Consider the following 11,955-nt stretch of genomic DNA (forward strand, 5'->3'; position numbering starts at 1 on the left):
TCCTTTAGTCTTGAAACAGAACGTAACTCTACCTTCTAAGTGAAAAAATAAGTAACCACAAGTCCTCCTCTAGCATGCCTTACACATAAGTACTGTATTTTAGCAAAAAAATCCCTGATCTTTCCCTTCAAATTAAAATGCAGTCTTGCATACCAACATGGAAAGCAAAGTGCACCACTTGAAAAGCCACAATCCATTATAAACCCTGATAAAACTCCTCTGTACTTAGCTATTATAATATTTGACTTTTTCTTTTCTTTACTTTTATGAAAGTGCATATATCATATACAAATTTCCCCCCTCTTAATTCAAATCCTGACTTTGCCACTGTATATGATGAATATTCTTGTACACTCCTTAGAATGTTGAATTGTGACCAAATAGCCTTCAATGTTAAACGGTTAAAGAAAAATTGGTTTAATTAAAACATTGAACAACATTGTATATATGAATTGTTAGTTAATATATTGTCCTCTACATTACACAATATTGGAGGACCCGTCTTTCATTCAAAATGAATGAAAATTACTTTGTGAGTGTCATTGAAGACTTGTTTTTTTGGTAGAGCTTTTTTTTTCCCCCTAATTACTTAATTGAACGGAAAAATAAAATAAATGCCTTACACGTGACCAGCCTTAAGAGGAGTTTTTTTTTTTTTTTTTTTTTTTTGGGGGGGGGGGGGGGGGGGGGGGGGGGTAAAGCAAGAGGGCAAACACATACATATTCTATATACTCTTTCATACATATTCTATATACTCTTTCTTGCCTCTAGCAAAAAATTTCATTAACGTAGAGATTAAAAAAAATAGTAATAATAATAATTAACCTCCTTTATTGTGATAACCCTTTGTTAATAATTTATTTTTGGGTGTGATTTTCCATTTTTGATTGCAAAAGTAAGGCTTATACAATTACACATTTAGAGCATTCACATCCGAATTTCAAAAAAAAAAAAATACATATTTTACACTCTAAAAACTTATTTTATGTATTTTACCAACTTATTTAACAATATACTCAACATCTCATTTTTTATTCTTACATACAACCCAATAAAATAATATAAACTACTCTTCTCTCTCTCTTCCATCTCTTCCTCTTTGTCTCTCTCTCCACTATAACCAACCACCATCGAATCACCACCACCATTGAACCACCGAACCAGCCACCCAAATCACAAATCGCAACGATTAAAACCCAAGCCTCAGCCACTAATTCAAACACAATGCAACCACCGAAATAGCACCACCAAAACTTTGAAACCAACCCAAGATCGACAACCAAAAACAACCCATGACCCACAATGGCAAACCCATGACCACCACAAAAGCACCGAAACGACCCATCAAAAACGACAAGCAAAACCCAAAAACAACCCATCTTCAAGCCAAAACTGTTGTCACATTTAGTCTTCAATCCTCTACCATTGCCAATGCCGCCAAGAGAGACTGAGCTGAGATGAGAGAGAAAGAAGAGTAATGAGAAAGGGGAGAGAGGAGAGAGGTGTTAGGTGAGAGACAAAGAAAAGAAAGGAGAGTGATTTTTTTTTTTTATTAAAGGAAGAGAGAGAAAATTACTGTGGAAGAATAAATTTTTTTTTCTTAACAACCAGCTATAGTTATTGCTATTGATACCCATTTACTGTAGCTATGTGTAAAAAAAGATAGATATACTAACCCGAATGTTTTTGGTTTTGGGCATAGTCCAACTAAAACAACAATTTGGGAGGTTTTACACTTCCAATGCTAATGTTATTATACGCTATAGGTTTTTTTTAGTAAAATGTAGATGGAAATTTATTAATATTATTTATATTACGAGGCATGATAAGAGTATTCTTGTTGGGCAAAAGTTAAAAATGTATTTTTTTAAGTAAAATAAATATTATAGATTACTTGAAAAAAAAATAAAAAAACGTTTTTCAAAACAATTCATATGGAATAATTCTAACCACAACTTTGTCATTTTTTTTTATGTAGCATGTGAGTAATTTTTTACTAATTTCACATTAATGTGATAAAATTATAACACAAAAAATTGTGAGAGTAAGATTTCTCTACTCGTATATATTTATTATTATGAAAAATGTTAACAGACACGATAAAGTACTTCTTAAGAATAATTTACTATGAGATTCACTAAATAAAAAAATGATATAAATTAATAAAATGATTGAAAATATTATTGAAATGACAAGTAAAACTATAAAAATTAGTTTTATTAGTTCTATATTCTAAGACAGCATATCATGTTTGTATATCTCATCTTTCTTATCGCAGGTAAGTCCTACCATGACAAGTAAAATTTTAAAAATTACTTTTATTAATTCTATATTCTAAAACACTATACCATATTTCGGATATATATATTATCTTTTTCACAGCAGGTAAAAAATCTAACGTTAAATTAATATGATTCGCTATTTATAAGTTTTGTCTATTTGCCTCAAAAAGTCATTTCTTGGACCATACCCCGAGAGCATGCAATGGATTCTGAAAAGTCTTCAGTCTCCATGATATGATTACACAACCAGAGTTTACAGTTCTAAACTCCCACTTCCCAAGTAGACACACCCACCCAAATACAGTGCACTTTCCTTTATCTTCTATTCTATCCCTCTCAATTCTCACGCAGAGATTCACAAGAAGTAAATTACCTAGCTACCTCCCCGAAAACGTGTCTACATGCAACTTGCTATCAGTCTTCATGAACTTCAACAACAATGGAGGAACCAACTGAGACCATCATTGAAGTCAGAAAAGAGCTCATTGTTTCCCCATCTGTGGAAACCCAACCCTCAGAAATGGCCATTTTCTAAGACCTTCGATACCCTCCTCCTCCATTGAAGTTCAACTTCCTTCACCTTCCTTCTTCTCTACCACCACCAGTTCCGAGCCTGGAAAGTCTCCAGTTAACGTAAATTTCACCGGGTGTCCACTCATAAACTGGAATACCTGGGTTGACCACATGCATTCAAAGCACGAGTCCACATGGAAAAGATCTGGAATTTACCAAGCAATAATGGGTTCCGCTTGTGAAAAACAAAGAAACAAAGACTTGATTCTTGTGCTTGCAGAGAAGTGGTGTCGTGAGACTAATACATTCGTTTTTCCTTGGGTCCCCTATTTTCAGTCCTCTTGAAACCCCAGAGTTGAAGGAAATTGAAGAAAGACTAATCCAAGCTAGAAAAGATTTCGTATGTAGTGCAGCTAGGAGTGCTCGTCAATACCCATGGTTGATGCATTTCATGGAGGAGAGTGAGAGAGAGTTGGAGCATGAGGCCTTTCTTTCACTATGGTTGTCAAGATTTGTATTTCCTGGGATTTCTAAAGGTACAATTACGAAACTTGTTTTTCCCATTGCAATTCATCTAGCTAGAGGGACTAGACTTGCATTGGCACCTGTTGTTCTTGCTAGCATCTATAGAGATTTGAGTGTGTTAAAAGCAAAAATTGTTGCCTTAATTGAATTGGAGTCTTACAATGAAAAAGATAATGGTCTAGCAATTACTCTTTCTGCACCATTTGAATTAGTCCGAAATTGGGCTTGGGAGAGATTTGAAACATTGTGGCAGAAGCCTAGTTCCAGGATGCACACATCACAAATGTCCAAACTTGAACTTGTGAGGTTAGCTTTAGACTCCGCCAGAGAGAGTTTTCAATGGCGACCCTATGCAAAGGTTAATGGGTCATATCCTAAGCTTTATAGTGAAAAAGAAGAGTGGATTCCTGTTGATCACAACTTGGATGAAGAATTTGAGTCATTTGCCCGATGCTTGAGGCCAAGTGAGTTAGTTGGAATAGACTGTATAAAACAGTACCTACCGCATCGTGTAGCAATGCAATTTGGCATGGATCAAGATGTGCCAGGCTTTGTTATTCGAAACAATGAGAGTCCTGAAATTGCTTGGAGAAGTTACAATGAGCCAATGAATGACAAAATGTTATATATTCCATCTAGACACTTCAAGGTAGGTGTTACATTGCGATACTTGGAGTGGTGGAAGCAATCAAAATTGGGTGAGCAAGATGCAGTTAAGGGTGTTGCACAGCATCAAATAAGTTCAAATGATTCAAAAAGATCATCAAAGAGTTCAACAGAGAGGATCATAGATGACAATGATTCTATTCCTCCTCATTCTCCTCCGAATTGTAAACAGTTTGAAGCAATGAACCCTGATCAGGAGGAAAATTTGACAGTGAAGGAACAATAGAGATCTTGTAAAAGAGATGAGAGCAGAATGGTCGGGGATGGCAAGCCTTTGTTAGTCTCTAAATCTCATGTTCCATCACAATCAACTGCATATGATGGAAAAGTTATAAAGACGGAGCCATTGACCAAATTTGTTAAAGATATGCAAAGTGAACCATTGGTAGGAGAATCAAAAGGAGATATGGAAGATTGGAATGAGAGTAAAGAAGGGAGCCCGGAATATAAATGTAGAAGGTCTCAATGGAAATGAAGGAGAAAGCAGTAGATCTTGTACTTTTGAGTTACCAGGATCAAACCTGGAAGCTCGGATTAGCCAGCTTGAGAAAGTGGTTTCTAAGCTAAAAGAGGCAAGGGGTGGAAATAAGTTCGAGAAAAATCCAACAAATGGAGGACTAACTAAGCCATAGTTGCACCATGCAATTACTTGGTCTCTCAAGACAGATCAAACGAGGTAGATGAAATTTAATAGTTTTGGCTAATATGTATTTTGCTTACTGCCTAAACGTATGTGGAGCAAAATAGGAACTCGTTTACAGCATTGGGCAAGATTAAATTTAATGATACTTGATACTAAAGTGATGGTTGTGTTGCTTGTGGTGAGCAATTCTGCTGTAGTGCAGGAATATATATTGTATGTGATGTATATTTGAGTTTGTTCCATAGTCTCACTTCCAAAATAAGCAGGTAGATTACAGCCAAGGTGATGTATAAGGTTTTCTTCTTCTTCTTCTTCTTCTCCTTCTTCTTCTTCTTCTTTTCTATATTTTTTTTAATGTGTTTTGTATTTGTTAATGCCCATTTTTCTCCATACCAAGCCCCTATTATTTCTATTTATTTTCTTATTTTTTTGCATGATCCAAGCCCATGTATTTTTAATAGTTGTTCAACGAAAGAATGTGGTATAAAGGGTAAAAAGTAGGGCCTATTCGAGCTTAGTCATGGGCCCAAGAAGTGGATTTTCCCAAGTAGGTTTGAAATACTAGCAAAATTTATGAGCTCATGACTCATGAGGAAGTTCATGTGTAGGTTACAAACATAATAAAAAATATAAATAAATAAACAAAAGCAAAAAACCACCTGAATAATCTGCCATATGTCCAAAAAAGGCTTTTAATGCCAACCGATGAGGTTCCTCAAATTTAGCAGATTCTCTAGGGATTGTTTTTCTCCTAAAAAGGCTCCTCAAAACTAGTTTAGGGATTGTTTCTCCTAAAAAGGCTCCTCAAAACTAGTTTAGCCAACTATATCATTCGGATTTGGTTGCAAACTAGACAGTTGCAACTTGCAATATCCAAAAAAATCTCATTGCTCAAGGTTACCATCCCTTTGAAAAACCAACAAATATTAAAATTAATAAAGGAAAATGCTAATAGATGCTCTTAAAGCAATAGTTAACAATCCATTTAAAGAAATATCAAGTTTAATAACAATCCATTAATAAATTATTATTGTTCATAAATTTATTTAAATATAGAATTTAATGTGTGTTTATGTATAAAAATGACTAAAAATATCACTTATATCAAGTTTAAAAACAAAAGACTTGAAGCCCCAAAAATAAAAGTGAAAAGTTGAAGACATTTTTTTAATGGCTTATGACTGTGTCGACATAAATCACAAATCTGCTTGTAGTTCTAAATTAACATTCTTCAAGATCGAAGATTTAAGCCTTATAGAACTCTCCCTTTTCAAGGAGGTGTGTTGTATTACATAAAGTAACACAACACTATAGAAAAAAAAATATAGAGCGATGCATCTTGAAAGTTCTATATATCACCTCACTACCTTGATTGCTTTTGAAATAATATAAAATTCAACTTTTTTCCATATATTTTTTCTAATTATCTAAAAGTTGAGTTTATGGGCAGAAAAACCTAGAGTTTGAAATTTTGCAAGGATCGAGAAATTGAGGAGGAAAAAGATTAGTAGAAGGACTAAAGAATTATGGATTAGTGTTGTGTTTTGTTTTTAATAATTATTTTTTAAGTTTAAAATATGTGATCCACTACTTTGAGTTGAAGTGTAATGATAGAGGAATTTTATTTGAATTTTAAAATGTTGTGATATGATATATTGAATTTCAGTTATTGAAAAAAATTACAAGCTCCATTAGTCAATTAATTTTTATGTTATCATGATATACTTATCTCAAAAAGTAACTTATACGTTAAAGATAAGTTGCAAAACACTAAAACCTATAGTCAATACTCTATTAGGTATGGTGAGATTCTATTAGTAGTCCCTATAAGGTTATATTTATCTTTTGATAGGAATGTGGGTAACACTTATCTTTTGGAGGTAAACTCATCTAAAAGTTCCCTTAAATGTAAAATAACCTAAATTTATCCCAATTTTATAGCTAAAGTTTCGGTAAGAGCAAACTAATCTAAATTTACTCCTAATTTATTGCTAGAGCTTTTAGGTGCTAAATTCAGTCATATTTTAAAGGATTTTTTTTTGGTGGGGGCTGGGGGGGATTGCCCCCTCTCACCTTCGTGGCCCTGCCATCATTTGAAGCTTTGATGATGGGAAAGTTTGTCTAGTCGGAATTAGTTGAAGGTTACAAATATTGAGATAGCAAGTTGTTAATGATAGACGATAAAATAATGTCTTTTTTTTGGGGGGTGGAATAATGATAAAATAATAAAATAATGTCAACTATTTTTTTTTTAGATATAATTACAACATGCTACAAATCCCGTAGCTCGAACTCTTTCCCACCCTAGACCCCCAAGCACTTTGTACGTGGAAATGTGTCAATTCAGCTATAAGGCCTTTGGCAATAATGTCAACTATTTGACTCAGATAAAAATCAACAACTTGCCAACTCAACTATTTTGAAAATTATTATGATATAACATACTGGATTTTCAATAATACCCTTGCAAAAATATCATATAAAATGATTAATTACACCTTTAGTAATTGATTTTCGCCACTTGTTTCAAATGGTATTCATCCTTTAAAATACTTTATTTTAGTCCTTATCCTTATAAGTTTGTATCAAAGAGTATATGCCATTACTCTTGCTTTGATTTTCTCTATCCCTAAATATACATAAAAGAAGCAAATAAAGTATCTGAATAACCCATCATTTCCCTTCTTTACCATTACCAAAATTCTTGGGATTTCCCTAAACAATCTCAACTCAAAATCAAAGCAAGAGTTAATGTTAGGGACCTTTTTAGGAAAATTATTAGGTACTCCCAGAGTACCACAAATGTGTACTTCATCCTCTCACATGAATGGTGAGTCCCACTATGAATTTAATTAGTGAGACCCACCATTCATGTGGGAGGAGGGAGTACGCATTTATGGTACTTCAGGAATACACAATAATTTCTCACCTTTTTAACAAAAATTGCATCGCGCACCCTTGGTGCGCTGGTCACTCCACAAATATAAATGCTTGTGGAGTGTGGGGGGTAAGGGACAGGATTCAAGTCTCCAAGAGGGAGCTTCACACATATATACACTAGAGTAGAAATCCTATTTTGTATAAAAAAACAAAACAAAACAAAACAAAATGAAACAAAAATTGAAAAGTTAATTATTAAAATGAAATAAAGATGAGGACCATTTTGAAATTTGGGGAAAATTTGACTAAATGTGTCATTAAACCTCTATAAAAACATACATTTAAGGGGTATTTTTACCATTTCACAAAAATCCACGGATGGCCATGAATTAGATTTGGGTCAGGTCTACCTAAACCTGACCCAAAACTTTTACTCATGGATACTCGGAATTCAATATCCATACCCAACTCATGCCTTTTTTTTTTTAATAATAATTTTTGGGCTTTAAAAAAATATAATAATATGCAAAAACCAAAACACAATAAAGACCAAATTCTTCAACCCCTAACTTCAAAGATGAAATCTTTGTTGGGGTTCTAATGAAGATTCATGTTCCAAACCCCGTTATAACAAAAAAAAAAAACAAATACTCATGCAAATTCATGGTTTCAGAGTCTATGACATAATGGGAATTATTAAAAGTGGGTAAGGTAGAGAAATGCAAATTGAAAAAAAAAAAAGTTAGTTTTTTTTTTTTTTTGGGATTGGATTCATGTATTACCCAAACTAGTACCCGATTTTCTCTTTACCCATGACATATTGGGTAAATACCCAAAAGTTTTGAGTTGAGTCGAGTTAGGTTGGATCAGGTATCCATTACCTATTCGATTTGGCACAGGCTACACCCATATGAGGTAATTCAAAATCTAAGCTAAATTACAACACATAACTCTTCTAGAAGAATAGAACTAAATCTTTGTTGTTTTTTTCCTCTTTGTCATTCTATATTCATCTTCTTATTCATTACCTATGTTTATTTGCCCATGAATGTTTTTCACATTTATAGTTCCATATTTAGATAGTTTCCAAATTTGTTTCCCATTTTAGATAAGAACTAAAAGTAGTGGCAACTCTAGAAATTTTCTTCAAGGTGGTTAATTAAAGAACTTAATTTTTTTTTTAAATGAATGAAAATAAAACTTGAATATATTGACATCACAAAAGGAAGGGAAAAAAAAAACATGAAAATACATAAAATTTAAAATTTTTCCTAAATAACTAACAATGTGAACAAAATGAATCATCCTTTTTTATTTATTTATTTTTTTTTTTTTTATGATCTATTCCAAACAATTTTTGTATTCTTTAAACCAATCAAGATTAAATCAATACAACGCTTCAATATTTTTTTTTTAGGGAAATCATGGCTAAGAGGTTGACAATAACCTCTTTGTAAATATGCTCTTCTTATTTCATCTTGATCATTAGGATGGAAATATGAGATCTTTTTTCATATCCTAAGATTAAAGAAGATTGTTCAAGTTAATACAAATTCGCTTAGAAGATGAATCTTGCAATACAAGTGATTTTCTTATAAGAAGTTCGGCCATAATGCTAGCAAAAGAATAAATGATAAACTATAAGATCATTTAACATACTCAACTTACGCATTCAACCATTACATTAATCTTATTTAATAAAGAATTCAAACATTATTTTAGTGCACATGTGCATATACAAAAGTATCACATAAATCTAACAAATTTAGCTAAAGACTAAAACAAATACTATCGGACTAGCCATTTGAAAATGTGTGTTCTTTTTCAAAAAAAAAAAATAGAGATTTAAAATATGCTTTTTGAAAACACAATTTAGTAATCACAATTAAACATTTGATAAAATTGCAGCTTGACAATTGAGCTATTGATCTAAAATTGTTGTTTCAATGCAAAATTGCAAATTACTAAAATTAACCTTCAATAGACCAAGATTTTGGAGAGGTCAAATTTTATTTTAATGAGCTAAAATTTTATTTTGGGTATTCAAAGTTTTTTTTTAGGGTGGTCAATTTTTTTTTAGGGTGGTCAACAACCAATATTAATTTAAGATTTATTATTTAAAAGGTATATAAAATTTTCTTTTCAAGTGAGGGTGGTCATGTGACCACCCTCACCAACACATAGAGCCGTCCCTGACTAAAAGCTTATTAATTACATTCTACATTCTGCGTTTGCTCTATGCATTAAGAGAACTTCATTATAAAATCCAATTTTCTTTTGTATGTTTTATACTCTGTGCTAAACATATTAGGTGAGTGTGATTTAGTTAGACTGGTTTGGGAACTTTCTAACCAGAAAGAATTGTATTTTGTTTAAGTTGTACTGGAGTGCATATGTGTTCTTGAAAAGAGTTGAAAAGGTTTTTTTTTTTTTAATAAATGGATTGGGTATGGGTATTGCCCATAACATATCAAGTAATACTTGAAAGTTTTGGGTCAGATCGGGTACCCATTACCCATTAGACTTGGCCATCCCTAAACCCACGCACACATTCTCACTTAGTGGGAATCTTATTACCATCATTCTAGTCAAACAAAGTTGTTAGTACTGTATGATATATGATACATATTGAATTGAACTTAAAAAAGTACCATAGTATAAGTGTGTATTGGTTATGGTCATGAATTGTAAAATACATAGATGCATATCGTATAAATGTTATCGTAGCGTATGAATCATATTTATCAAATGATACATAGACATGTAAGTTTAAATTGAGTTTATTTTCTAAAATGTATGCTTTGACTTGAGTTCAATCAGTTGTTAGCCTTATTTTTTAACACAAAATTATTGGAGTTGAGCTCAATAAAATAAAATGTCCATGAGTTTTTTTTTTTTTTTTTTTTAATCTCTCTTTCTCTTACTCTCTCTACAAAAGAAAAAGAGGTATAGTTTATATGAAAGAGTAAATTTCTTTTCTATAATATAATGAAGCACTAAATGAAAATACAAATATTTAATGTTTATGTTATAAGTGTAAGAAACTTAAATTCTAAAAGAAATATTAAAAAAAAAAAAGTTACTGAAATAGAATAACAAGAATAGGTAGTATGTTGGAGATGCTGATGAAGAAAATGGATAGGAAAAATATTCCAATGATTAGAAGATTTTGAAAGATGATGAAGATGATGGTAATATTTTCTTGGACTATGGAGATAAAGATAAAGCTGATTAGGCAAGATAATAAATACGATGAAAAAAATTTATTTTTGACTTATATAACATGCATAAATGCATTATCACTTTTGAGTTTGACCATTTTTGGGAGATAAAAAAAAAAATTTATATCCACGACACAATCTTGCAACATTTTTATAATAAGATGAGGTGTCACTTCACCGTAAGTCAAAATAGAATAAAATAAAATAAAAAAGATTACACCCAAGTCCATCATAACTCAAAACAAGACAGCTATAAAAATGTAATGAGATTTTCTTAAGCCCCTAAACCTTTTTTTGGATGAAAGGGTCCTCTAACAAAACTCTATCTTCTTTCAAAGTATAAGCTAACATTGAGTTTGACCCATTTGAACTTGAAATTTATAAATATACTTTTATTTTTGATTTATTCAATTAGTTTATTTAAATATTATTATATAATTTAGTTGAATACATTCCAATTTTATAATAAATTTACCTTTTACATATATATTTATAATATTTTTTATATAAATTTTATACAGTATTTATATATTTTACAATACATAATACAATATGATACATGATATAAAAAGTTAATTTACGATATGACAACTATACAACAATTATACAGATTCTTGGTTTGTGTAATATATAAACAAACTAAGAAGAATGATACTGATGATTCCATTAGACCATTTTGAAAAGTAGGAATCTTGTCTAAATTCAGTTAAGCAAAGGGATTTTTAGTGTGGAACTATTGGCTTAAGGGAAATTCCAAAACCAATTTTCTTTTTCAAAAAAAAAAAACTAAAACTTTAAGCTGTTCTATAAAATAGAATTCTAATGATAGACATTGTGAAAAAACCGTTTTTTTCCCAGAATTAAACCATTGTTTTGACCGTTTCCTTATAATCTCTCCTCATTTTCCTGAAACAGATGATAGACTTTGAATAAAGGTCTAATGATAGAATAAATTTCACAATTTATTTTACAAATGGTAGGTTGTGATTGGTATATGAAATAATCACAAGCTATGTTGAAATATGTTGTCATCTTCCTCTCAAACCTCAACAATTCTCTCTATATTCATCAAAAAGAAAAGAAAAAAAAAATACAATTCTCTCTATAGGTAGCATTGTCTTCCATGTAGCTTTTGAGTCCAATAGGTAGCAGAATCCTCTTCTTTCCCTCATTTTCTTGGGAATCAAACAGAGACCCTTTTCAAAGCTGTTTGAGATGTTTCCA

The 11,955-nt window shown here is 31.6% G+C and overlaps 1 protein-coding gene across 1 annotated transcript; it reads left to right on the top strand.

Annotated features, from left to right (window-relative positions):
* Positions 1 to 2,722: 2,722 nt before the first annotated feature.
* On the top strand, positions 2,723 to 4,619 carry LOC111998911 (uncharacterized). The gene is made up of 3 exons (XM_024031031.1): positions 2,723 to 2,752; positions 3,077 to 4,198; positions 4,377 to 4,619. Exons 1-3 carry the CDS (start codon positions 2,723 to 2,725, stop codon positions 4,617 to 4,619), a joined length of 1,395 nt encoding a protein of 464 aa, XP_023886799.1.
* Positions 4,620 to 11,955: the final 7,336 nt, after the last annotated feature.

The sequence above is a fragment of the Quercus suber genome, unplaced genomic scaffold (assembly GCF_002906115.3).
Source record: "Quercus suber isolate HL8 unplaced genomic scaffold, Cork oak 2.0 scaffold_171, whole genome shotgun sequence".
Taxonomy (NCBI): domain Eukaryota; kingdom Viridiplantae; phylum Streptophyta; class Magnoliopsida; order Fagales; family Fagaceae; genus Quercus; species Quercus suber.